Here is a 27246-nt window from a genome sequence, read left to right on the forward strand (position 1 = left end):
ATCTGGATCATTGAGTCTTTGAAGATCCTGTCTACTCAAGTTTTGGCCGCCCTCTGAATTTACTTATGACTGCGACGTTTCATTTGACGGATATTAACAGGCATATCAATCGATTACACTTTTTCTGGATCTAGATTTAGATTTTCAAATCCACTTCTTACCTAGACAAAGTAACAAATTTATGCCTTTTGAGTAGGGTTTGGTTTTTTGGATAATTCGAAGCCAAATCCAAATCTAAACAGATTACTCACCCAGACGAGAAATGTTCCATCCGTTTTTTTTATGCTTCTGACCTTTCATCAAATAGTTTTCAAATTTGTAACTTTGAATCGGAGCATTTATAGAAGTACGCAATGCACATCAAATATGAGACGGACCATTAGGGTTTGGAATTAGGTCCCGGTTCAAGTATATTTGGTAGGTTTAAGTTCGTGTGTATGGTTTACCAAATAATTTACTGGGTTTAGATCCAAATTTTGTATTTCTAACCCCAAATCCTCCTATTGACATGCTTGAACAAATGATAGGGACACTTACCTCCTCGCCAATCTTCTCAGCCTTTTTTCACCATTGACCCTTCGGAATTACTAATGTAAAACAAATTTCGTTGGCTATAGGCAAACGATAAGAAATCTTGTACAAATATTAAATATATTAAATCAAAGAATAAAAGGAATATAATTTCTGAAAATTCTTAAATCATGAAATTAATCTCCTCATTCTTCCTCTCAAAGGATTATGATCGAATGGTTGAAGAAGCTTGTTCCTGATTCTACCTCTCAAATGATTTTAATCAAATGGCCGAAAAGGCTTCTTTTTTTTCTTTTTTTTCTTTTTTTTTATCAAAGAGTGTTTCTCATAATTTGGGCATACAAAATGGTTGATTACGTTTGAACCCTCGAATCTTCAATTTTCAATTCTTCAACATGAAGGGAATTATTTGTATCTTCAATCTTTAAGTCTTCTTGCAAAATGATCTGTATATTGTCTCTAAATGATTTGTATATTCGAAGTCTAGGACGTATTAAAATCTCAATTTATCGCAAATAAACTTGTAATTCACGAAACCCATTCAATTTGAAACTTTACAAATAGGTCGGTCCAAATAGTAAACCCATTCAACTTGAACTTTAGTAGTATGCAGGCTCGAACAGTCGATTTTGATTTAATATATCTATTAATTCACTTTAATTTAAATGGACTTTGCACCTTCATTTTGAGCCCCATCTGGAAATCACCCAACTTATCCATCCATCCAAGGAAACAACAGACTTGACATGATTAATTTAATTTAATTTAGTGTAATCAAGATGAATTTATTTTTTTCCATCTTGATTAAATGAATTAAATAAAAGTTTCACTGTCTACATATAATCCTATGAAATTGGGATCCAATTCCAAGTAACCAAATGTAGCCCTAACAATTAATATTAGGAACAAAACTTTAGTCGAGAGCCACTAATGATGCATGACACTTTTTTTTTTTTTTTTGTAAATCAACTCAACCGTCCTGCACTGCACTGATCTTATTCGTCCTATTCTAAATTTCTAACCTATATAAAGAAGGTCCAACTGGATCAAGAGGAATTAGAGTTTATCAATCGACAATTTCGATACTAATTCTACTCCTCCTCTTATTTTAACCTATCCAAAGGAAGATTCAACTAGACCAATAGGAGTTAGAATAAGCAGTTCCTATCCTATCTCTAGATCAAAAGATGCATTATTACACATCATTTGAATTTAGTAGAAACCGCTTAATCCCACAAAAGGCATTTAAAGCCATTGTAGTGGCCAACTGCCCAACGAGCCAAGTCGTTGGTTGCATGATGCCATGACACTTCTTGTTGTCTTCCCAATAATTTTAGTGATGTCCTTCGTCAAATGATCGATGTTCAAAAATCTATTAGGTGATCTAATCAAGTCCATAATGGACTTTTTTTCCTCAGGTTGGAATAAAACGAAAGTGGAAATTTGATTAAAGAACCAACTGCAAGCTGCTAGTTCTACTGTTAATACAGAACCTAAAGTATACCATCATGTAGGCCTGGGAGATAACCTTGAGCGTTAGAAAGATTCCGTCAGTAACTAAGTGCCTAATACTTTGCCTTTCATCCCACTGAACCAATTGGACAAAATCTAGCTCCTAAATTTCTCCCTTATTCTGTGGAAGTTATATTGATAAACTTCCAGTTGAAAAGTACAGAGACCTTAAAAAAGGGTACCTACCACCCAGAGAAAATGTCATTTGGTCTTGACAAAGATTAGACAAGAATCTTTATGAAATTTAGACCAAAGGATTTTCTTAGAGTTCAGAAAGCTTAGAATTTTGTTAACAAAACTGGTGGCGGGCCGGTGGTAGGTGGTGGTGGTGGTGGTTGCGATTTATGAAGCGAGTGAATACCTGTCAAAGTCAAAGTAGTTAGTGGCGGTGGTGGGGTTGGTGGCGCGTAATGGCACAGATGATTTGATGGTATTTGAATGAATATATTATACTGTCCTCTTCTTGGAGTAGCCGACTCTAGGAAAACAAAACAATCATGGGCGGTTTCAAGAATGTTGTTAAATCCATATGCACGTGCGGGAGATATCCAGGCAAGTCTACTCCACCTGGATTACATTTCTTTAACGTTAAGACAAGGATATTACTGTACTTCCTGATTACTTAATTTTATTTTAGATTTCTGGTTATGATGATTCTAGTTGAGTTGAAGAAGAAAAGTGGTTTTGTTAAATGTTTGCCAAAGTGGAATTGGCCACATGAAAAGGGGATCACAGTTAGTTAAGCAAGAACATCAATAAGTTGTCTCATTGATTACTCCAATACCATATACATTTTGCATGAAGAGTTTTTTCAAGCTGAAATTTTTATATATCTAGTAGTCTTGAATTGTATATTCTCTAGTTTTGACTAGTTGAATCTTCATCAGCAATACCTAACATTAACTGTCCTTTCTCCTTTGCTTCTCTTTTATATGACCCTGCATCCTGTGGTCTAGAAACAGATGGTGAGTCAGAAACGGTGCCTAAAGAACTTAGTTTTTGTTCACTCTTCTATTGACACCCGAATACAATTCAGACCAATTCCCTGGGCTAAATACCTATTCTATTAATGGAGGGCAATATGAACCTTTTGATAAAAATTTTTGCAGAAAACTGCAAGTGAAAGCGTCCCAAGTTTTTGACTGCTTAACAACTATAAGAACGAAGTCTGTTTCACACAATCTCCACTGTCCCTTAAGTTTGCTTGTGGCTTTTCTACTTAGCATTTCTTGTAAGCTATATCTGCTAACAAATTTTTGGTGGTGCATAAGGAAATAGTAACTGTAGAGCTATATAAGCCAAAGACAAATTGTTTGTCTCTAATTGAAGCTAAGCTAACTCTAGCTTGGAATTTTCACTATACAGTCATCAGACTTCTATTTACTCTACTCATCTTAATTTGAGGTAATTAAAACACTGCTGTCTTCTTCTTTTTTCATTGACAGCTATGGTCCTTGGGAAATTTTTTAAACCATTCCTGTAACCTTAACTTTAATTGCTTTTGTGCAGAAGTTAGGAAGCATAAACAGGGAACTGGATTCATGGCACCTACAGGGGTGCGCCTGTCAATTCAAGATCGTTACGTAAATACTTCTCCTATCCAAGTCTCTGCCTCCCTTTGTGCCAATACTAAAGGAAAACTGCTTTTCCACTTAATTACCTTTTACAAACCTAAATGCTTCGATCATGTGGTGAGATTTAATGACATTTGCCTAGTTATTACAAGTTCTGGGATTATAGTGCCTCAGTAATATAGAAGTATCTATATACTCATCTTGAAGTTATCGACCAGATGGGTCTTATAATAAGTTGTCACAATACGTGCACTAACATCCACATGCTCATCGAATGATAGTTCATTACAATTGCGCTAAAAGTTTGTCCATAGCTGTTGTCCATTGACTTTGTAGTTATGCTCTTCTTTTTCTCTTGGCTTTATTTTGCTGATGTGTGAGTTTTTGGGATGAGGTTATTTCTGCAGCTGATGTTACATGCATCATTAAATTTTAGTGCCGATACAAAAAGAAAATTAAGTTTTCTAAGTGAAGAAAAAATTAAATTTCATTTTATTGAGTTCAGAAGTTGGACACTCTCGTAAGAAATCAAGCTTTTAAACCTAGTTTGATGTTTATTTATATTTGCTTATTTATGTTTTGCAATATGAACTACTAAAACATTGCAATTTTTTCAGGTGGTGATGGATAATGGTATACTGCAAGTCACGCTATCAAATCCAGATGGAATTGTTACTGGAATATGTTATAACGGCCTTGACAATTTGCTTGAAGTCCTGAATGCCGAGTCTAACAGAGGGTAATGAAAAGAACAGCTTCCTCTACTTTTGTTAGTGTTTGTATGGTATTGTATCCATTGTGGAGGTAGTGCAAGTCAAAACAAATTACGCCCAGCATGACGATTGAGTGCATTCAGAAAACAGAAGCCTTCCTAATATGCCTGATATTCATACTCTAAGTCGGCTGTCTTAGGTTTTATTACCGAATCAGAGACTTACTATCTATCGTAAAATGGTAGGTACTGGGACATTGTCTGGAATGCACTAGATGGAAGTGGGAAAGCAGGAGTATTTGAAGTGTAAGTAGTCAGTTTTGTCATTTTCATGTAAGCTGAACCTTTATGTTCTCTTACGTGGCTCAGATTAGTAAGAATTGAATACCCATGCAGGATCAAAGCAACAGAGTTCAAGGTTATAAAGGAAACTGAAGAACAGGTGGAGTTGTCATTCTTAAGACCATGGGATACCTCCCTCCAGGGCAAGCTGGCTCCAATAAACATAGATAAAAGGTTCTTGAGGAAAATTTTCTTGCAGTTATCCAAGTGACGGTTGTTTTAAGTGTCAATGGTTTTACTTACTGCTATTGTTATCGTGTAGGTTCATCCTACTACGTGGTTGCTCAGGCTTCTACTCCTATGCTATATATGAACACCTTGGATCGATGGACTGGCCTGCTTTCAGCTTGGGTGAAACCAGGATAGCATTCAAGCTCAGAAAAGACAAGTAAGAACATTTTCTCAATTCTATGATCATGTAAACATATCCAGTCAAAAACATAGCAGTATTGTATACGTAACCAAATTCTTTTAACCTCTGGAGTTTATATAGGCGAACCAATCCATGTAACATCATCAATCTTAAAATGTTTTGTTTTCTTTTAGTAAAATAATATCTACTGCACAAAGCCCCTACAGATGTGACCCTAGCTAGCGGTAAAGTCCCTACAGATAGCAAGAGAAGTTTCCATATGTTATATCTTCAGTGGTATTAGAAGAAGATGCCACTGAATTCGACACTTTCTAAAATCTGTACGTCAAGGAGCATTACAAATATTGACTTTCAATTTGCCAGCATAGCACTAATGCATTCATGCATTGCATTCCTAATGAAATTAGATTTGATGATTTTCATGTGGTAAAATTTCTCTGACTTGTCCAAGTCATATTGTCAACTAAGATATGACAATGCCCTGTTTGGCACATATAGGTTTCATTATATGGCTGTGTCAGACAGTCGGCAAAGATTTATGCCTCTACCAGATGACAGGTTATCAGGAAGAGGCCAACCTCTTGCATATCCTGAAGCAGTCCTCCTTTTGAATCCAGTGGAGCCCGAGCTCAGAGGAGAGGTAAGTTTTTTTCAATGTGCTACAATGAACTATTAAAACTCATAACCACCAATAGGTGGAACAATAATTTTCCAGGTGATTTTAAGCTGTCTTAGAGTATCAATGGAGTAAATTCGTCCCATTTTGTTTTTCAAATTTCAGATACCTATATAGCAGTTTCAGATATTGTAGGTCTGAAGTTGCACTGCTCCATGTTTGATTTACGTACTGCTAAACTATAAAGATTGCTGACCACTATTACTGTATCCTTAGCACTTGATTCCATGCTTGGCAGGTGGATGACAAGTACCAGTACTCGTGCGAAAACAAAGATCTTAGGGTTCACGGATGGATATCCATGGACCCACCTGTGGGGTTCTGGCAAATTACGCCTAGTGATGAATTCAGATCTGGTGGGCCCCTGAAGCAGAACCTATCCTCCCATGTGGGCCCCACAACTCTTGCTGTAAGTTAACGTTGCATCACCATTGCCAAATTGTAATTCAAAGTAGTAAATTCATACAGCGTAATGAATGATATTGGTTGGTGATATTGAGTCATTATTTCGATTCAGATGTGTCTTAGTTCTCACTATGCTGGGGATGATCTGTCACCAAAATTTGCAAAAGGTGAGCCATGGAAGAAAGTTTTTGGCCCAGTTTTCATCTATCTTAATTCTGTCATGGGTGAAGAAGATCCACTGACACTCTGGGATGATGCAAAGATACAGGTTTGACCGAAAAAAGAATTTGTTTCTTTGATTATATTAACTTATGTACTTCAATACGAGAAAGTAAGCAATAGTATTGATGAGTTTGAGTTCTGCTCAGATGTTGAGGGAAGTTGAGAGCTGGCCGTACAGTTTCCCAGCCTCAGAGGATTTTCCATCTTGTGATCAACGGGGGAATGTTAGAGGTAGACTGTTGGTTGAAGACAGGTGAGACCTGTGACATGCAGGTTACCATTGGTTCACTTTTCATTTCTTATTTATTTGTGAGATCTAATTCCATTTCTTCCAACATGGATATATTGCTAAAGCTGTTTTGACTCTCTGGCCAAGCTAGGTATGTTAGCAGTGACTGTATACTAGCAGCTGGTGCATATGTGGGATTGGCCCCACCAGGGGAAGTTGGATCCTGGCAAAGAGAATGCAAGGTCAGTTTGATTGGATATAAAATTAAAAGATTTAGCAGCAGTGAGTGCATCAATGAGACAAATGAAATGAACAAGCATGTGCAATTGTGCATACTTCTTATGTAATGACATATTCTGCTGCAGCCAAGCTTTTCTCTAGACTGTTTGCTCTGGTTTCCTGTTCTTTCTTTGTTCAGTCTTCTACTGTGTTTTCTGGCATTTATAGTAGTAACATCTTTATGTATTCTCATATACTGATATGAAGCAGCTTGAAATTTGATTTACTTGATTGGAAGTTGACATTTATTACTCTATTCTAAGTGTTCATGTTAGGCGTGGTTGGTTGGTCACCTAACTTCATTTTCATCAGGACTACCAATTTTGGACGAAGGCAGATGAGGGAGGGTACTTTTCCATAAGAAATGTCCGAAGTGCTGATTATAATCTCTATGCTTGGGTCCCTGGATTTGTTGGAGATTATCGGAATGAGGCACTCATTACCATAACTCCAGGTTTTCCTCCAACAAAAAGGTTTTCTGGATGTAAACATAATTCTTCACCCCATATTTTGTCTAATCAGAATGGAATACAGGTTGTGATATGGATATTGGTGATATTGTATATGAGCCTCCAAGAGATGGTCCAACTTTGTGGGAAATTGGCTTTCCAGATCGCTCTGCTGCAGAGTTTTATGTTCCTGATCCGAACCCGAAGTACATCAACAAAGTCCTTCTGAGTAGCCCTGAAAGGTTAGGCCACCTTCATATTCATATGAAGCGATTTAATCCAGAGTTAACACGAGATTAGAGATAGAATATTAAGTGACATTTCGTTGATAGCCTTTATCTTTTACCACTATGATGGGATTGCATAGTAGTCAGGTGACATTATGCCAAGAATGAAGTGCATGTTCTCGAACTTCTTTCTTGTAACAGGTTCAGGCAATATGGACTGTGGGAGAGGTATTCAGAGATATATTCTGAAGGAGATTTGGTGTATACAGTTGGCGAGAGCGATTATAGGAAAGATTGGTTTTACGCTCAGGTCACCAGGTGATTCTAATGAAGATTAATATTCCAAGATGTTTTTAACTTCAGGATCTTGCATCATTGCATGGAAAATGTCATTGCTCTCTGAATTGCAAGACAATAGCAACTCGAGAAATTTCTGATGGCATTCATGACTCGTAAATATTACCAAAACACCTCGCATGTTCACTGTAACAGCTTATAATTGCCTGCTTGTGGCTTTCTGCTGATATTTGCTATGAACAGTTTATAGCATTTTAGATGCTTCTCAATGAATGAGCTCTCATGTTTGTAGGAAGAAAGAGGATAATACTTATCAAGGTACCACCTGGCAGATCAAGTTCAAGCTTGATGATGTCAACAAAGGAGGGATCTATAAGTTGCGCATTGCACTTGCATCTGCAACATATGCTGAATTGCAGGTAGATGGCTGCTGGAGTAATTCTCATGTGGGTAAACTTACAGACGGTTTTTACATCAGACTCATCCAAAATTTTCTTGCAGGTTCGTATCAACAACCCAGGTACAAATCGGCCTTTGTTCTCCTCTGGATTGATTGGAAGGGATAACTCTATTGCAAGGCATGGGATCCATGGGCTTTATTGGCTTTACAATGTGGACATCCAAGGTGCTTTACTAGTGGAAGGGGATAATACAGTTTATTTAACGCAGCCAAGAAATAACAGTCCTTTTCAGGGTTTCATGTATGACTATATACGCTTGGAAGCTCCCCCCAGCTAAATAGCATGCTTTCTGTTCGTGTAAAGACGAGACCTGACATCAATTACTGAGTTCTAGTACAACTTAGTAAAAAAAATGGTTAATAAAGCTTCTATCTTGTTGAACTTTGCAATTTGTACCTCATGGCTTCTTCCCCACCTAGGAGCATTATATTTTTTACTGTTCTGTTACAAATGTAATATGTAAGAACCAGTCATTAATCATGCAAGTCATCCAATGAATCCCAGATCTGATCCAGTGAGTTGTAAGCTACATATACATCTTATAACATGATTTATCGTGGATAGCTCAGATATAATTGCTGCAATATATTATTTGAACAATGTGTTCAGTCTTATAAACCTCAAATTAATCAAGATCTGCATGCATTCTCAACTTTAGGGAAGATGAAACATTCTTCACGGCAGCTAAATAAATGCAAGAAGTATTAATGTTAAGATGCAGCTCAATGAGGGGTTAATCAAGATCTGTTTGCATTCTCAACTTTAGTAAAGATGAAACATTCTTCATGGCAGCTAAATAAATTCGAGAAGTATTAATGTTAAGATGCAGCTCAATTAGGGGCACTTAGAAACAAAGAACCTTACATTTGGATTTTGGCACCATTGATCGCATGCACCTAAACATGATAACCTAGGCTTATTTACAAAATCTGTAATATTACCATCAAAATTTCAAATGCTTCAGAGTTTGAAATCTCAATCAATTGCCTGTGGTTATACTGGGGCCATTTCGAATGGATCCTGTGGAAATCATAAGAACCAGGAAACTTGGAAGTTATTAACATATGCTTGTTGTGTTTCTGGAGGGTAATATAAGAACACACACAAGGTGAACAGTAGTAACATAAATTGCCCGTTGTCTATATGCTGGGGCAATGTCAGACGCAACATGCTGTCAGAATTATGGCCACGAATCTGGGAGGATAAGTTACAAAGGCAGCCAATTAGAAGCACCAAGAAATGAGGAACTGCATTTTTTGTATCTTTAAGCACAAAGTCATCTTACTATTTCACGTGTATCCAAACAAAACGAAAGCCTATGCAGTGTGAATCTCTCTGCAATTGCATGTTAAAACTCCTGAGAACCCAGGAACGTAAACTCTTCCACAACTAATTTTTGTTTCGAAAAATTAGTCTGGAGATTGATTCTAGAATCTTTTATTTGCCAAACCATCCAATCATGGATTGCCAAATTCTCTCATTTTTATCCTTCTGTTTGAGCCTGATAGTAGAGGGCTGCTTGTATTATAGAGTTTGATAGTAGAGGGCTTCTGTTTGAGCCTGATAGGAAAAGGTATCCGCTCTTCTGTAGCTTTCCATGCCTGCTTAAGTAACATTATCCTCCCCTATTTTTTTCCTTTTTTTTCATTAAAAAAAATAAATATCTTGCACTTTTTCCTTAATCATGGTAAAAAACTTTGCTTGCCTAAAAAAAAAAAAAAAATCTTATCTTTGTTTTTATTTTTCTCTTCAGCATTTCTTTTGGCCTTAAAAGGATATCTGACAGAAACTAGACGTTATTGGATGCTGTGAGATGTATTTTATCCATCTGCTTCAAGTTTGTTATATGGTTCTAAGCTATGAGTTTTGCTGAGGTTCTGGTGAAAGCCATCAAATTCATGGACAGCCTCAGATAAAGAAAGTTACGTAGAAAAGCACCTCAAGACTCGCACCATGGTGATGACTCATGACTCCTTGACTTGCAATTTGAGTTGTTTAAGCGGGTCTTGCAAGCTATTGTCTCACCAACCAGTGTTGAGGATTAAGTAAAGACAATTATGATGCTATAATAATGAAAGCAAGCTTTCCCCAGGCTCAAACAAAGTAATAGCATTTTTGTTTGACTGCAGGGAGGGGAAATGTTGAAAGGTCAATTAAGTAGCAGCAAAAGTTTCATTTTCTCATAAGAGAAGTCCTTTCAGAATTCCAACTAAGATTAAAAAAATTTTGGCAGAACTCAGAGTGGACAGCGGGGAATAAATTCCAATATGTCTCATTCAAGGATACAGTTGAGTGTTCAAGATGAACATGTAATAGATTCTGACTCCATCCACTCTTTTCTTTTCTTCTGCTTTGTTTTCTTTATTATTCTGAGATTATTGGTACTGCTTCAAATCTTGCTTATTTCACTGACTTAAAAATGGATTGCAAGACTTTGTATCTTAACATCCAGTAATTTTGGCAATATAGTCAAAACAAAGGCTGATATAAATGTGACATAACTTTTCATCAATACTATTTTAGTGGTTCAGTGCCATCTCTGAAAGAGGAGAAATAAAAGTTTCACAAATGTCTAAATGGATTCAAAACTTGAACACCTTGAGCAATTTTATTTCAATATTTCGAATTCAAATACGCTTTTAATTTTTCAAATGAGATGCAAAAATGTATACAGTCATACCATTCAAACTATCATAATTTTTCTATTTATATTTTGCAGGTCGTAATGGACAATGGCATTCTCCAAGTCACAATATCAAAACCTGATGGCATCGTTACAGGAATATGTTATAATGGCATTGACAATCTTCTTGAAGTTCTCAATGAAGAAGAAAATAGAGGGTATGGTCATCAGATCATTCTCTGAATTAACTTTCTAAAATTTCAAGAAAATCACAATGCATTTGCTCATATATGACAGAAAAACAGTAAGAAGTTGCTTGACCCTCGATAGAATCTCATTAATCCTAGACATAATTCATTACAAGACTTTAACATGTGATCCTGCATAGGTACTGGGACATTGTATGGAGCCCAGAAGGAAGCACAGGAACAACAGGAACTTTTGAAAGGCAAATTTCTAGTTAACCACCCCCTTCTCCCCCAATTAAAAGGGAAAAAAATCCCCTTTCTGTCATGCACATGTTATTCTGTATCAAATCTTATAAGGGATCTATATAATGCAGGATCAAAGCCACAACTTTTAAGGTTATTTTGGAGGCCAAAGAACAGGTAGAGCTTTCATTTTCAAGAACATGGAATACATCATTAGAAGGCAAGCTAGCTCCTCTGAACATAGACAAAAGGTTCTTGCCTGAAATCAGCAATCCATGTCATGTTCAAAATTGATGATTACAGTTGATAACATCCTAATTGTGATGGCATTTCATTAGGTTTGTAATGCTGAGTGGTTCCTCTGGCTTTTACTCCTATGCTATCTATGAACACTTGAAAGAGTGGCCTGGATTCAACCTTGATGAAACAAGGATAGCTTTCAAGCTCAGAAAGGAGAAGTAAACACTTTCCCCGCAACTCCATTCATGTTGAACAAATCTTCTTCCTTCCTAAATACTGAGATACATGCTTTACTATAGAAAAGAAAACGGCAAATTGACTAATTGCGTTTGCTTGTCATCCCTGAATTTCTTGTTTCTTAGTCTCAGACCTAAATGTATCGGTGTGCTAGGTTCCATTACATGGCTATAGCTGATAACAGGCAAAGGTACATGCCCTTGCCTGATGACCGGTTACCAGGTAGAGGCCAAGAACTCGCATATCCTGAAGCAGTCCTACTTGTGAACCCTGTGGAGCCAGAGTTTAAAGGGGAGGTGCTGCTTCTGTTCCTGCTTCTGCTTCTGCTTACAAAGTCACTATAAACATGTATCATCAAAGAATCTTGACAGCATTTACAGTGTTCAGAGTTCAAATGCTACCTTGTTATATATTAATTACTAACTTAGCCAAGAATAACAGGTGCCCATCTCAAACTATAAGCTTCAGGTTTAGACCAGAAACTGATCACCCAATCCCCTAACTACACCTGCACCAGTTCAAAAGTTTATAGGGTCATCATATTTGCCTCACAAACTCATGCAAGGAAGTTTTACAATTTTCTCTTTCGCTAGTATTTGATTGATTCCCTTTGTACATCTCCCAGGTGGATGACAAGTATCTGTACTCGTGTGACAACAAGGATCTCAAGGTCCACGGATGGATTTGTATGGATCCACTTGTGGGTTTCTGGCAGATTACTCCAAGCAATGAGTTCAGATCCGGCGGACCCCTTAAACAAAATCTGACTTCTCATGTTGGTCCAACAAACTTAGCTGTACGTAATTTTTAGTCTATTGCACAAGATCTCATTTTTCAAGGTTCATTTTTCTTGGTTGTCCAATTGTTCTTCAAAATCAGAATGCAGAATCCTGTTCAATGGACCAGAATTCAAAATCAGATACGATAGTACTTCTATAGTAGCACAAACCCTCTTTAGCAATAGAAATATAAGCCATGCATACTAATTTATTGCCTCCAAAACAAGAAAATTACCAGCTATTCAGACTAATACAATGCATGACTTTCTTTCATACTAAAATAAAATGGCAATTTCAGGTGTTTCTCAGTGCTCACTATGCGGGAGAGGATTTAGTGCCCAAATTTCAACGAGGTGAACCATGGAAAAAGGTTTTTGGACCAGTTTTTTTGTATCTCAATAATATTTTGGAAGGAGAGGATCCGTGTTTACTTTGGGAGGATGCTAAGAAACAGGTTTAATTCTTGAACATATTCTTACAAGTTAGTACAAATGATTTTACATGATAACAATTATTTCATGCAGAAAGTTAAGAAAGCCATAAAAATCAGTATGTGCCAAGAATGATCGTACGAGGAACATCTTTCAATACTAAATTTGAACTGTTAAGACAATTTCACGGGGTGTGTGAATATACTACAATTTCTACGTTATGGAACATTCTATCTATGGCACCATTTAAATATTTATCAGCAAACAGATGATGATCGAAGTGAATTGCTGGCCGTATAGTTTTCCATCCTCGGAGGACTTCCAAAAATCAACGCAGCGTGGTAATGTTAGCGGAAGACTATTAGTTCAAGACAGGTGATCAAAACTTCTTGTCCTCAACTGTAGGGAACAAAATATTGAATTTTATCAAATTTCAAAATGTTCAATGTTTGGAGTAGTAAATTTAAAATTTAAGCAAAATTAAAACACCTCTTGACTTTAGATTTAATGGAAATATTCTTAGTTTGTTCTAGCTACATAAAAAAAAAATGAACACTTGGAGAAACTCTAAAGTAGAGTTCATTTTTTACTAAAAGGAAAAAAATTGCATGAAACCCATTACTCTATTTTCTAAAAATGAAGCTTTAATGCTTGTACAAAAGGTAACTCATGCTCCTCTGAAATTTTATTTTATCACTTACATGTTAAACATTTTTAACTTATGTTTTATTAAGGCATGTACGTGCTGGTGGAAGATTGGGTTGAGTGGTAAGGACGGAGAGATTGTAAGTAAGAAATTCTGAATTAAAAACCTTTCACTTATAAAGAGAGAGATATGGAGAGAGACATGCACATGCAAGTGAATATGCAAAATGTCATTTTTTAAAATTAATTAAGCAATATAATCATTTAATAAAGCTAATTAATTAATAAAGTTTTTCTAGATTATAATGGATTTCCATGAAACACTGCTTCTCTGTTCAAGTTTTATATCGCCATTGAAAAATCTTCAATTAGATTAGTTGTTCACAACAATTAAAAAGGAAAATTGATTTGTGTATTGCGTGGATTCTTGCACCTTTTTCTTTTTTTTTTTTTTTTTTTTTTGATAATTGGATTCTTGCTACTCTAGGTTCGCCAGTAATGATCCTTTACCAGCCAGTTGTGCTTATGTGGGCTTGGCTCCACGAGGAGACGTGGGATCCTGGCAAAGAGAATGCAAGGTGATACTAATTAGGAGGAAAGCCTAAATATATTACTATGTAGTGATAAACCAAAAAAAAATAACAAATAGTTATCATTAAAAATGTGCTTCAAACAAACAAATTAAAAAAGAAACAATGGTTTATAGTTATATATACAGAATTATCTTCATCCTATAAGCACTGTCTATTAAGTTTTATTTACTAGAGCGAGTCTAATTATCAAGGTTTTAAAATCCAGACCGTTCATTGAATCAGAAATTTTACTGGATCAAGGGTCACTGGTTCAACTATTGACTAATTATTATTGAGCCGATGTTGACCCGTGACATCATAATAACGGCATAAATAATTATTAAGTTATTTTAATTATGATACATACCACTAAAATAACTTAGAAATTGAAATAATAAAAAATATAGAATAAATAAATTGCTTTTACAATCATAACATATCCAAATGCAATAAAGAAAATTATATTGTACTAAACATGAGCAATAAAAAAAGATAATGAAAAATGAAGTAACTACGATAAAACGTGAAATTTCTTGATTATAAGAATAAAAAACTTGTGAACTAATCAATAAAAATTGGAGTCATAAAGAATTAGGCTACAATATACATAGTTTAATTTTAATAATGATTTGGTAAATAAAAAGTAACAACATTAGTGAGAAATTTTGAAATGCCTGGACAATTAAGTGCTGGATTGTAGTTTTTAAAAAGTATAATGGCACAAAAAAATAAAATATTGAAATGTCTAAAAGAAAGAATGAGTGTTGGCTGGAAAAAAGTCAAAAGTAGTGGTACCATCGCCATGGCTGGCTTCACGACGATGTTGTTGAAGCTTGTTGGCTGCACTTTCTAAGTGAAATACAAAACCGGGACGGTTTGATAATAGTCATTCTGGTTCAATGGTTGATTGGCCCGACCGAACGAGTCAACTGGTCCTGACATTATAGATTTGGTTTTTTGAACCTTTTAGGTTTTAGCCTTAACCTGACTTGAAAAATAATCCAATCGGCGGTTCGACCAGACGATCCGGGTTAGGTTTTAAAACCTTGCTAATTACTTTTATCCCAGAATCACTAATAAGATTATATGTGGTGTTTTTTATGCATATCCTTCTTCGGATTCGAAACCTCTCCAGTTGAGGAGAGGTTCATCCAGTTCCATCTAATTATTTTGGATATAAATTGTGAGTTTTATATCAACTCAATTATAACTCACGTTTACACCGAAATTTTATTAATTTATGCAATTGAAGAGAATTGGAACTGGAGAGGTCCATTTCACCCTTCCGACTCGTTAGATAAGTTAATTATACTCCAGCCTTTAAAGATGAACAATTCTTAGTGATGCATGCAATCAATTAAAGTAAGGGTGCGTTTGATAAAACTGAAATCTGAAATCTGAATTCATTAAGTTATTGAATTGTTAAATATTAAATCTAATACAATTAAATGTATATCATATTATTCAGCGATAGCTTGAATTCATTGAATAGTTTGAATATGTTAAGATTTGAATCCAATAAATTTAAGTGCTGAATTGAGTTATTAAACAGGGCGTCAGGCATAATCAACTTCTTATCTGGATGACTTGACAGGACTACCAATTTTGGACAACAGCAGACACCAGCGGTAATTTCTCCATCACTAATATACGTACCGGAGATTATAACCTCTATGCATGGGTGCCTGGTTTTATTGGTGACTACAAGAGCGATGTCCCTATCACCATAACTTCAGGTTTAATTTGCTCCAGTTTTTCTTTTCCTCTGTACAAGACCGAAGTTCATCTACATACCCAAATATTAACATTTACGCTTAAATTTAATCAGGGTGTAAAATTGAAACGGGTGATCTTACTTATCAGCCTCCCAGAGATGGACCTACAATATGGGAAATAGGCATCCCTAATCGTTCTGCCAGAGAGTTTTATGTTCCTGATCCTAACCCAAATTACATCAATAAACTTTACACCATTCACCTTGACAGGTTAGTTTCGTTTGCATGTCTATTATTATTTTGACTTGGGGCCTTAAGGGCTGAATATCGTTTTGAGATTAGTAGGATTTTTCAACCAAGAATGTGCTACTATATTTTTTTAAAAAAAAAAATGTTTGCATTTCAGCTTACTTTTCGCAATAAATTTAATTTTTTTTTGAGTATTTAATAGAAATCAACTTGGCTATTCCAAATGGTGCTGGACGAATTCCAACAACCCCTTTAACAAAATTGTCTATTTTTTTTTCTTTTTTGCTGAATTTATCCTGATCAGGTTCAGGCAATATGGACTGTGGGAGAGGTATGCAGAGTTGTATCCTCAAAATGACTTGGTGTATACCATTGGGCAGAGTGACTATAGGAAAGACTGGTTCTTTGCTCAATTCAACAGGTAGAACCATTGTTGATTTCTTGGGTACATTAATTTTTCGTGGTATATGTACATAAAACGCAAGAAAATTGCATTGTGTGCAAAAGTTTCTTATGTGCTAGTAATAATAATAATCTTATTTATTTATTGGTGATATATACAATGCATGTTAGTGTGAAGAATATCCTTTACATGAAATTAACTTCACTTTGCATCCCTGAACTTCTATCACTTGTTTACTTTACACTCCAAAATTCGATTTTGAACGCTTTGCGCTCAAAACTCTTAATTTTTGACATTTTGCACCCTAAACTCTCAGGTTGTCCCGTTTAAGTACAATCAATGATTGTATTCGCAAAATTAACGAGATAAAAAGCAATGAAAATTAATGACAATGTACTGTATATCCAAACTATGATTCTTTAGCTTTTTTTTTCGCCATTTTTAGCACATTATAATTTATTTATATGGTCTCAAATACAAATATTGTTAGCAAAATTAACGAGATAAAAATTAATACAAATTAATGATAATGTATTATTTTATTCTTGCTATAATACCTTGGTACCTTTTGATTACTTTTGACACATCATCATTAATTTATTGGGGCCTCTATGCATTAATTATATAAAAGTTGTCATTAACTAGATTTAAATAGGATAAACTTGAGAATTTAGATGTAAAGCATCCAAAATTGAGAGTTTAGAGCACAAAATATCCAAAATTAAGAGTTTAGGGTACAGAATATCCACAATTGAGAGTGTAGGGAGCAAAATAAAAAAGTGATATTAGTTCGGGAGAATGAAGGTGGAGTTTATCCCAGTGGAAAATTGGCACCGTGAAGTAATGAGAAAAGTTAGTAGTGATTTCCGTATATGTTGAGATAGTTTCTGAAAGCTTCAGGAAAAAGGATGACAGTACATACCAAGGAACCACTTGGCAGATCAAGTTCGAACTTGACAGTATCAGTACTGGCGGCAACTACAAATTGAGAGTGGCACTTGCATCTGCAGCACAAGCCATTCTGCAGGTATTTTCGTTAAACAAAAAAAAAAAAAAATCACAAGTTTCATGTTTTCTTCAAAAAAAAAAAGAAAAAAAAAAGAAACTGATCTTAAAGGGACTCACCACAAGAAATATTTGGGAGATGAAAAGAAAAAAAAGATACATTCAGACTTCTCTCTTGAGGGTTTTGATAATTTCACTTGGCTCCCCTATTCTGAGTTTTAATCTTACAAATCCACATAAAATGCTCATAAAGTACGTGTGTTCTTTCTCAAATTGCCCTTCACACTCGTAAATTCAACTAAACTCAAAAAAGGACTTGAAAAATGGCCCTAAATATTTTCAAGCATCAACCTTTAGATATTAATTTACTCAAGCGTTTGCAACAACCTATTTAACTCTTTGTAGCCCACCAATCCATAGATGATTTTTTTATTCTAAATTGCTTTCATTTATTTGATGCACTCTCAAGTTACTTTTGTGGTTGAATTTTAATTTCTATAAGCCATGGAAGGATAATTCGGAAATGAAAATACTTTAATTAGCACTTCATGTGTTATTTTTACTGGCATGGGCCGACAATCGTTACATTAAATTTGAAGATAAAGGCGGCACGTATAATATTTAAATCGACAAAGCAGTCAAGTGAAATTATCAGAAACCTCTGAAAAGGTTCGTGGAATTATACGAAAATTAAAAAAAAAAAAAAACCAATCAACAAATATATATGTAGTTTGCCATCTAGCGAAATACTCACAATATTTTACTAACATGTAGGTTCGCGTGAATGATCAAAATACAGAAAATTCTCCTCTATTTTCAAGCGGGTTGATAGGGAAAGATAATTCGATTGCCAGACATGGGATTCACGGCCTCTATTGGCTATTCAATCTCGACATTCCCAGCACGTTGCTTGTTTCAGGGAGCAATACAATCAATTTGACTCAGGCGAATGGCACCAGCCCTTTGCAGGGACTCCTGTATGATTATATTCGCTTGGAAGGACCCTAATTATTTTTTCTTGAGATACTCTATTTGAGATCCTTTATAAACTGTTGTTAATTCACGGGCCTTGGCTACTTTGTACCTTTGTTCATTTACTTGGTAAATTACTCGAAATTACGAAAAATTTCAAGCAAAAAAAATTGCTTATATATACCCTTTTTTTTTTTTGGTTTGACAAAATTGCTCAAATGTATTATGTATTCCATGTTGATTACTAGGGTAGTATTCTTGGTTTGATATGATATGAGAGTATTTTAATTTCAGCTACTCTTTGAGGTAGAATTTAATTTGTTGCTTATTGAAAAATCTAAATTCAAGAAACAAAAGCAACAAGAACTTTGAAAAAAGAAAATTGATCTTTGAAATCAGAACATAAAATCATGCCCTCAACAAAAATTGGTCTTTGAAATCAAAACATAAAATCATGCCCTCCGGAGCTTGGTCTAACTCTGGTTCGAATCTTGCTGCCAACAAGTTGTAGAGGATGGGTAATAATCTGCGGATCCACTCCTTGCGGGACACATCTTAAAAAAAATCAAAACATAAAATCACGTGAAATAACCGAACAAGAACACCATTTAAACTCCAAATCCGTGGTAAGAGAGACAATAATGCCTTTACTCTCTGCTTTAAAGAAAAGAATCAGTTTTGCATCCAAAATTTATAACCACAGTTAATTTTCTGTTTCAAATACTTCTAGTGTGTATGTATTGACTCCTTTGATTGGGAATAAGTAGAGTGGTCATAATTTTATTAATTAATTTTGATGATTAAATTAAGAGATAAAAAAAAAAAAAGAAACGTTGAGTCACTTCTACAATCAAATAATATATGAGATGAAGCCAAGTAAAACAATGCGCATATTGTAACTAAGGCAAGGATGTTAAAGAAAAACCTAAAGTCAGCAAAATTTGATTGGATGTTTGGTGGCTGCTTGCTTTTTGAGATGATCATAGATTCTAGAGGATGAAAGTATGCCACGCGTGGTGAGGAAGATAAGAATCAATTATGAAGCTCTGACTCCCATCAACGGATCATTATACGTGATTTTTTTTTAATTTATATACGTGTATATATTATGCATCCGTTTAATTCGATGATAGTTCAATTCCTATCAATATTTCTAAGTTTTATTTGGGCCTCTCCCCCTATAGCGTATGGATTAGAATAGGAGCAGAGATAAATTAAATTACCGGTTGCCTTCTGATTGAAAAAAAAACTATGAAGCTTGGACAATGTACTAATGACTAATGATGTTAAATTGGAGCATGCGTGCATGCAAAGGCTGGCTTTTACGTTATTGACCTATCAGGGCATCAAAAGGATTGAAATGGGTGATATATATATATATATATATATATATATATATATATATTGTTGACACAATAATTGTTATTCTATTTTTATTTCTACTCTGTACTAAAGGTTACGGGTGAATTCAAAAAGATCATTGGAAACTCAGAAAGGACTGAATGATCTTTGGTAGGGAAAGATCCAAAAAGATTATCTGGACGACCTTTCGAACCAGACAGGGTGCTGGTTCAATGTCTAGAAATCCTGAATTTGAAATCATTGAGAAGATATATTTGGTTCTTTATAGAAAACATTTGATGTATCCAATCTGAGGTCAGGAGCAATTTGGAACAATTTATTGCCGAGATTGGTTCGGATTACAAAAGCTAATTTTTTTTTTTCAAGTATGCACTTTCTTTTTAATGTATACAATCACTAGTTCATTCGAAAGGGGAAAAAACAAGGGAAAGATGTGGGACAGTGTAACCCTTATGCGAAATTTCACAGAAGCTGTTTTTTGGATTGACGTGTAGATTTCTCAAAAAGTTGATTAATCGCTATCAACAGAAGATTGTAGTAAGATTTTGTTGCCTATTGAAAAATCTAAATTCAAGAAACAAAAGCAACAAGAACAAGGAAAAAATAAAAACAAATTAATTTTTGAAATCAGAACCTAAAATCATGTGAAACAACCAAACAAGAACACCATTTAGGCTCCAAATCCATGGTGAGAGACAATCCCTTCAATGTCTACTTTAAGCCCAAAAAAAAAAAATTTTATAACTACAGTCAAGTTTCTGTACTTTTGCTGCGTACTAGTTGACTACTTTAATTCTGTTTCCTCGATGAGCTGTCCTGATTTGATATAAATTTCACAGAACAGTAATGTTTTGTGTCATGAAAAGAATCACTCCCTTGTTCGTATCAATAAATTTCCTGGATGCCCAAATCAATTTTTTTCAGCCCTGAAATTTTCCCATTCCTAGTTGCATGTATAAAGGTAAAAAAAACTGATGAATCTGTTTTGGTTTTACAGAAAGAGCCAACCAGCACCTTGAATGAGCCTATGGCTGCCACAGGAGTTCAGTTGCATATTGAAGCTGATCATGTAATTTTTTTTTCCCTTCTTCGTCGTTAATCTGTATTCAGATAGCAGAAATGAAACTTTTCTTCTTCTGATGTCAATGCGATTATCATTACTTCTTGCAGGCTGTCATAGATAATGGTATAGTAAAAGTCACGTTATCAAATCCTGGGGGACTCTTGAGAGGAATAGAGTATGGTGGAATTGACAACGTGTTGGAACTTAACAACCAAGATTTGAATGGAGGGTATCATCTTGATTTTGTGGACGTAGAGAATATATTTGAGCACATTTTTATGGATGCAGATGCATCAGAAAGGATCAACCATTTCTATTTCTTGTGCTGTTTTCTGTTTTATGCCTTCATCCAACTATTAGCAAGTCTTATTTTCTTTTTGTTGTAAATGAAACACAACTGAACTCTCAACTATTGCAACCTTGAAGGGACTGATGCTTGATGCTTATGGAAATAACAGGTTCTGGGATCTCAACTGGAGTGAAGCAGGAAGCCCAGGCACCAGGGGTAAATTTGATACGTATGTCTTCCCTGATACTCCCTTTCTTTCTTTTTTTTTCTTTTTCTCTCAGAAATCTAAAATTCGTCCCCTCTTTCTAGTGTCCTTGACGTCTTGTGTTTGTTTTTTCCTTCTATATACTCTCTCTGATTCCCTGCAGCATGCATGAGTTTATTTCTGCAAGAAGCAGTTAATTTTTATTCTTTCTTGCTTCTCCTACACCGTTCCTTTCTGGGTTAGAGTAGATAAGCCAAATTTAATTTTCGGTTCTTTTCTCTTTGTGATATACCTTCAAATTTAGGCCATAAAGGCCATAAAGGCCATATGTGCTATTAAATCAGGAAAATATCTGATCTTCTCTGTTTCTGGGCATCCTTTTCTGACAGTCAAAACCAAAAATCAAAGTGATTATACAGATGAGTATAATACATAACTCTACCAATTTTACATGGGGGAAAAATAACTTTTTGTTGTTTTGCAGGATAGAAGGAACAAGTTTAAAGGTTATAGTGCAAACAGAGGATCAGGTTGAGCTCTCATTCACAAGAATCTGGAGCCCTTCAGTGAAAGGAGATCAGGCTCCTTTATCTATAGACAAAAGGTTTTACTTGTAGTCACTAACTTCCATTCATAATTTATCATTCTGATTCGTTGTGGTCACAGTGGAAGATGATCGTTGATAAAGAATTATTTGTAGGTTTGTCGTGCTTCGCGGTTTCTCTGGTTTTTACTCCTATGCCATATTTGAACACTTAAAGGACCTGCCTGGTTTCAATCTCAACACAACCAGGATTGCCTTCATGCTTAGGAAAGACAAGTAAGATATTTCATCCACCTTTCCTATCGTCCGAAAAAAAAACCATTAAATGGGATTTGCCAGAACACTCTAATTTAAAGTGGAGGAAAACTTTACATGATTTGTGCACAAATGAAATGAGTCAAATGAAAAATGCAGATCCTAAACCATCACAGTTTTACCTGGAAAACGACTTTTGCCAAATAGAATAATCTTCATTGATGATTATTTAACATTCAGCTGCACGGGACTACTGTGTGACAATGGTGCTTTTACATGCCAGGTTTCACTACATTGCCATAACTGATAACAGGCAAAGATTCATGCCACTTCCTGATGACAGGCTACCACCAAGAGGACAACAATTGGCCTACCCAGAAGCTGTGCTTCTTGTTGATCCAATAGAGCCAGAATTCAAAGGACAGGTACATCTGAGATTGGCCATAATGTTCTCCTAAAGTAAATTGACCGTCTAGCCTGTTTATTCCACTGATCACCTTCTAAACAGGTGGATGACAAGTATCAATACTCACTTGAGAACAAAGATAATCGAGTTCATGGATGGATATGTTTTGATCCACCTGTTGGCTTCTGGCAAATTACTCCCAGCAATGAGTTTCGAACTGGAGGACCACCCAAACAAGACCTAACCTCCCATGTCAATCCAACCACCCTAGCTGTAAGTTGCTGATGATGAAGAATTTTGCTGTTGGCTTTGAACAATTTTAGTTGCATCACTGATGGAGAAAAATTACACATAGTTTGTAAATAGAGCATACAGCTTCAAGCAATACATTTCATGTAGTCAAAGCAATAATATTCGACAGCAGAATGCGTCACACTTGTTTCTTTTCTGTATTAAACTAGACTTTAGAAAATTTCAGGAGTAAAAGATCTTAAGCTCAATCTCCAACAAGGTATAGATTATAGTTTTACATATTTGCATGTACTCCTCTCTCTCACTTGAGTCAATTGGTTTCAAGAGCATTCCACCTGTTTTTGGCGACTTTCACTTTCGACCCAAAAAAAAAAGATAAAACTTCAGAATAATTTGTATCAACGGTTCTAATTGTAGTTTTGCATCCTGATATTTAGATATTTGTGACTTCACATTATGCTGGGGAAGATCTTATTGTAAAATTTGAAGACGGAGAGGTGTGGAAGAAAGTCTTTGGACCTGTTTGTATATATCTTAATTCTGCGCCAAAGGGAGCAGAAGCACAAGATCTGTGGGACAATGCCAAAGAACAGGTGAGGCCTTGGCCCAATAAATTGTGTGACAATTTTTGATTTCTATATGAGGTGCTAGTTAAATTGATTTCCAGATGAACAAAGAAGTCCAGTCATGGCCTTACACATTCCCAGCCTCCGAAGATTTCCCTAAGACTGATCAGAGGGGAACAGTTAGGGGTAATTTGCTAGTCCAAGACAGGTTTGCATCATATGTTAGTTATAACCATATTAGTTTGTAGATAACGTTTTGCAAAGTTGATTATACAATCTACTAGTTTTGTCAATTCAGAATACAGATTCATGCTATTAAGTAATCTCTGTGTGTAGCTTGATGTATATACTTGTATTAGTCATTCTAAATATATAAACAGTAGTATTACTAGAAATATAGTCATGCTTAGCAATAAACTTATTCTGAACTGAGTAGGTGTGTTAATAAGGAAGCTATGCCAGCAGCAGGCGCATATGTTGGGTTAGCACCCCCTGGAAATGCCGGGTCCTGGCAGAGGGAGAACAAGGTATTTAGTCTTGAAAACCATGTCAGATTATCAGTCCTTCTGAAACTTAGGTTGTATTTTCTTAGTTCAAATCAGGTGCTGATAGTTGTGGCATTTTCTAACTCTACCAGGGCTATCAATTTTGGACAACAGTCGACCAAAGTGGCTCATTTGCCATTAGCCACATACGTCCTGGTGACTATAACCTTTATGCTTGGGTGCCTGGATTTATTGGAGACTATAAGCATGATGCTGCAATCGGCATATCACCAGGTCTCAAATAATTTGAATGAACTTTGAATTGGATTTTATGACATTGTTCTGACCAGTGGCATACTTCTTAGAGCAGGGTCCGACATTGATGTTGGTGAGCTTGTTTATGAGCCTCCAAGAGATGGTCCTACATTGTGGGAGATCGGCATTCCTGATCGCTCTGCTGCAGAATTTTATGTTCCTGATCCAAATCCAAAGTATATCAATCCACTTTATGTTAATCATCCAGATAAGTGAGTTCTTCTTCCTGCTTGTATAAGTATGCATATCCAAGTCCGGTAAGTGGCTACTCATCAAGCCATTATACCCTATACGTGAAAAAAAGAACAGCTGGACTATTACTTATTTACTTTCTTGCTTGAAGAGTTAGTGCTTAACTATTTTCATGCATGGAGACTAATGGAAAACTCCATATCTTGACATTATTTCTGTCATTGCAAATCAAATCCTGCCAATTGTCTCCTTTTGCAGGTTCAGGCAGTACGGATTATGGGAGAGATATGCAGAACTATACCCTGAAAAAGACTTGGTCTACACTGTCGATGTCAGTGACTATAAGAAAGACTGGTTCTTTGCTCAAGTTAACAGGTGATCCAGCCATTTGATTTTCAAATAATCGAAATCTTAACAAAAAGGATTACCTTTTCTTTATACCAGAACTCCACATCTGTTAGCATAATGGTGGTTATAGTTGCACTATATTAATTTGAATCAGTCTGGCTCACCAAAACAAGAAAATTCTTAAAACATGGCTAACTAGATCAGTTCCGAAGTACTTGCAGAAATAAAGTCTTTATACATATTAATTAAGTTTCTGGTCTACAAAACCATTGATCAACTCTATATTAATTCCCTTATGGTTGTTGTGTAGGAAAGTAGGTGAGGGCACCTATAAGAGCACAACTTGGCAAATCAAGTTCAAGATCGATAATGTTGATCAAACTGAAACCTATAAGTTGAGGATAGCACTTGCATCTGCACACAATTCTGACTTGCAGGTAATGTTCATTCTTTCATGTGTTTATCTTGTGAATGCAAAAAACCAAATACACACCAGTAAATTGCAGGCCAGAGGGCAAAGGGACCCTTCATCTACTTTTTTGACTCGTTACTAAACCTTGAGACTAAAGTTTGACATTTCTTTGAAGGTTCGGGTCAATGATGAAATGGCAAATCCACCTTTGTTTTCAAGTGGAGTAATTGGTACAGACAATGCGATAGCAAGGCATGGAATTCATGGCCTATATTGGCTGTTCAATATTGACATACCAGGTTCTGAACTCTTAGGGGGGGATAATACTATTTTTTTGACACAAGCAAAAAGCAGCAGTCCTTTCCAGGGAATTATGTATGACTACATTCGTTTGGAAGGACCCTCATCATTGAATCCCTAACAAAATTTAGTGTACATCATCTTGGTATAGAAAGTTTTAACGATCATTATTCATATTTTGTATTGAACCTAAAACTGGTTCAGCAACTAGGTCAGATGAAATCATTTTTGACGGAGTTATCCTTATGTTTTTCCATTTTTCCATTCTGCTCTTGTTTTTGCACCCTTGTTGAGGGAATAATTCTCACTATATTCCCGTAGCTATACAACTTGATGTCGTACGGAAAGGTACAACTGTCTGGTTTTCCCCATGCAATTATGCATTATGGTTGATTCCAAACATGGATCTCAATTGGTGTGCTTATAGTGGCAGCTAACGAGTTCAATGTGCATGACGTGGTAAATGATTCAATATCGTGTAATCTGTAGCTGATATACAGCTGCAGTGGTTGTGCTTGTAATAGAAAGAAAGGGCTGATGGGAACTGGAAAGAATTTGCAAATCTATATCAGATAGCTTCAGCTACCTGAGACTTGTGTAACGTTCAAACATTCTTTTCTTGTCACTGGTAATAGTTGACGTGCAAAACTTTTGCACGAGATTGTAATATCTTGAAATATATTATTCTTTAGCTACTAAAAAATTTTTATGAAATTTTGATCATCAACATCATAATATAGTATTTTTATGTTATTTTTTTAAGCTAGTTATTTTTAAAAATTTTATTAAATGATGAAAAGAGATAGAAAACATTCTAATGTAATTGACATGTCCCTTATGATTGAATTTGGAATCATGAAGCAAAACACTTTTGATTTATAGCTTGAACTCTAACATATCAAATATTGATAATATCATGTTTTACCAAAATTATTTGCATATTTATGATTCTATTGCATATAAACCACAATCATCACAATTTTTTGTAAACGAAGAATATAAGTACGGTAGAAAAATAAACATACATGTAATTTGAATTCTTTGTATTATGTTAATTCTATTTTTGTCAATAATGGATTATAAATGATCCACCAGGTAAAGTTTTTTTAGCTTGTACGTTCTGACAATTAAAATTTTATAGATAGAGATAGTTGGAGTTTTTCTATTTTCCTTTTCTTTTATTCATATTATTAGCAAAATATCCAATGCGAAGCAAAAGCAAAAAGTCTACTTTTCGTCATATGAGCACAATATTTTTGGTTTTAATATCAGTTTTTTTGATGATCATGGAATTGGAATGAGAATTGTGGCTAGTTAACAATTTTAATATTAATTTTTTATACATTGCAGTGTTTTATTTTTTTAATTTCCAACTTTTAATCCATAACCAATATCAATTATTGGAATGCACTAAATCTGTCTAATTACAATTGTCACCATAAATGAAATTTACTTAATTTTAAATCTTTTTATTTCATAACCGTTTCCATTATTCACTAATATTACAATACAATAAATATATGTAATCATTAGAAAAATAAGGGTATTTTGGACATCACTAAAAACAATTTGGATATCATTTTCATTCTATCATTCTTCATTTTAAATGTACTCTTATTATAATTCTTATTTTATCATTGGAGATGGCTTCTGGCTTGATG

The 27246-nt window shown here is 35.2% G+C and overlaps 3 protein-coding genes across 7 annotated transcripts; all 3 read left to right on the plus strand.

The window, feature by feature from the left end:
* Positions 1-1792: 1792 nt before the first annotated feature.
* On the plus strand, positions 1793-8818 carry LOC113710943 (uncharacterized). The gene is made up of 16 exons (XM_027234030.2): positions 1793-2595; positions 3553-3626; positions 4235-4356; positions 4576-4635; positions 4726-4845; positions 4934-5059; positions 5543-5684; positions 5959-6129; positions 6238-6393; positions 6494-6600; positions 6728-6818; positions 7168-7309; positions 7390-7546; positions 7733-7849; positions 8121-8247; positions 8330-8818. The coding sequence occupies exons 1-16, from the start codon at positions 2541-2543 to the stop codon at positions 8564-8566; spliced, it is 2004 nt and encodes a 667-aa protein (XP_027089831.1). The 5' UTR covers positions 1793-2540; the 3' UTR covers positions 8567-8818.
* Positions 8819-10556: 1738 nt separating this feature from the next.
* LOC113710944 (uncharacterized) lies at positions 10557-18678 on the plus strand. 4 transcript variants are annotated; one of them, XM_072067887.1, is made up of 15 exons: positions 10557-10598; positions 11009-11130; positions 11301-11360; positions 11475-11594; positions 11682-11801; positions 11975-12116; positions 12446-12616; positions 12898-13053; positions 13299-13405; positions 14163-14253; positions 15842-15998; positions 16076-16232; positions 16516-16632; positions 17515-17641; positions 18394-18678. In XM_072067887.1, exons 1-15 carry the CDS (start codon positions 10557-10559, stop codon positions 18625-18627), a joined length of 1923 nt encoding a protein of 640 aa, XP_071923988.1. In that variant the 3' UTR covers positions 18628-18678. The 4 variants fall into 4 exon arrangements, with proteins under 4 accessions (XP_071923988.1, XP_027089832.1, XP_071923990.1 ...); XM_027234031.2 differs by having other exon boundaries at positions 15842-15983; XM_072067889.1 differs by having other exon boundaries at positions 11697-11801; positions 15842-15983.
* A 2159-nt stretch (positions 18679-20837) lies between these two features.
* LOC113710999 (uncharacterized) lies at positions 20838-25905 on the plus strand. Of its 2 annotated transcripts, none has more exons than XM_027234115.2 (15): positions 20838-21022; positions 21124-21245; positions 21475-21534; positions 21995-22114; positions 22211-22330; positions 22593-22734; positions 22818-22988; positions 23405-23560; positions 23635-23741; positions 23970-24060; positions 24171-24312; positions 24389-24545; positions 24784-24900; positions 25184-25310; positions 25461-25905. In XM_027234115.2, exons 1-15 carry the CDS (start codon positions 20855-20857, stop codon positions 25704-25706), a joined length of 2046 nt encoding a protein of 681 aa, XP_027089916.1. In that variant the 5' UTR covers positions 20838-20854; the 3' UTR covers positions 25707-25905. The 2 variants fall into 2 exon arrangements, with proteins under 2 accessions (XP_027089916.1, XP_071924314.1); XM_072068213.1 differs by having other exon boundaries at positions 23653-23741.
* Positions 25906-27246: the final 1341 nt, after the last annotated feature.

The sequence above is a fragment of the Coffea arabica genome, chromosome 10e (genome assembly GCF_036785885.1).
Source record: "Coffea arabica cultivar ET-39 chromosome 10e, Coffea Arabica ET-39 HiFi, whole genome shotgun sequence".
Classification (NCBI taxonomy): domain Eukaryota; kingdom Viridiplantae; phylum Streptophyta; class Magnoliopsida; order Gentianales; family Rubiaceae; genus Coffea; species Coffea arabica.

Bases quoted from the DNA above. Each gene is read 5' to 3' on its own strand.
- LOC113710943 (XM_027234030.2), top strand. From the start codon at position 2,541: ATGGGCGGTTTCAAGAATGTTGTTAAATCCATATGCACGTGCGGGAGA. The intron at 4,846-4,933 runs GTTCTTGAGGAA...GTTATCGTGTAG, and splicing joins CCAATAAACATAGATAAAAG to GTTCATCCTACTACGTGGTT. The intron at 6,819-7,167 runs GTCAGTTTGATT...CATTTTCATCAG, and splicing joins CCTGGCAAAGAGAATGCAAG to GACTACCAATTTTGGACGAA.
- LOC113710944 (XM_072067887.1), top strand. From the start codon at position 10,557: ATGTCTCATTCAAGGATACAGTTGAGTGTTCAAGATGAACAT. The intron at 11,802-11,974 runs GTAAACACTTTC...TCGGTGTGCTAG, and splicing joins TTCAAGCTCAGAAAGGAGAA to GTTCCATTACATGGCTATAG. The intron at 14,254-15,841 runs GTGATACTAATT...ATGACTTGACAG, and splicing joins CCTGGCAAAGAGAATGCAAG to GACTACCAATTTTGGACAAC.
- LOC113710999 (XM_027234115.2), top strand. From the start codon at position 20,855: ATGCCCAAATCAATTTTTTTCAGCCCTGAAATTTTCCCATTCCTAGTT. The intron at 21,246-21,474 runs GTATCATCTTGA...TGGAAATAACAG, and splicing joins AACCAAGATTTGAATGGAGG to GTTCTGGGATCTCAACTGGA. The intron at 25,311-25,460 runs GTAATGTTCATT...ATTTCTTTGAAG, and splicing joins CACACAATTCTGACTTGCAG to GTTCGGGTCAATGATGAAAT.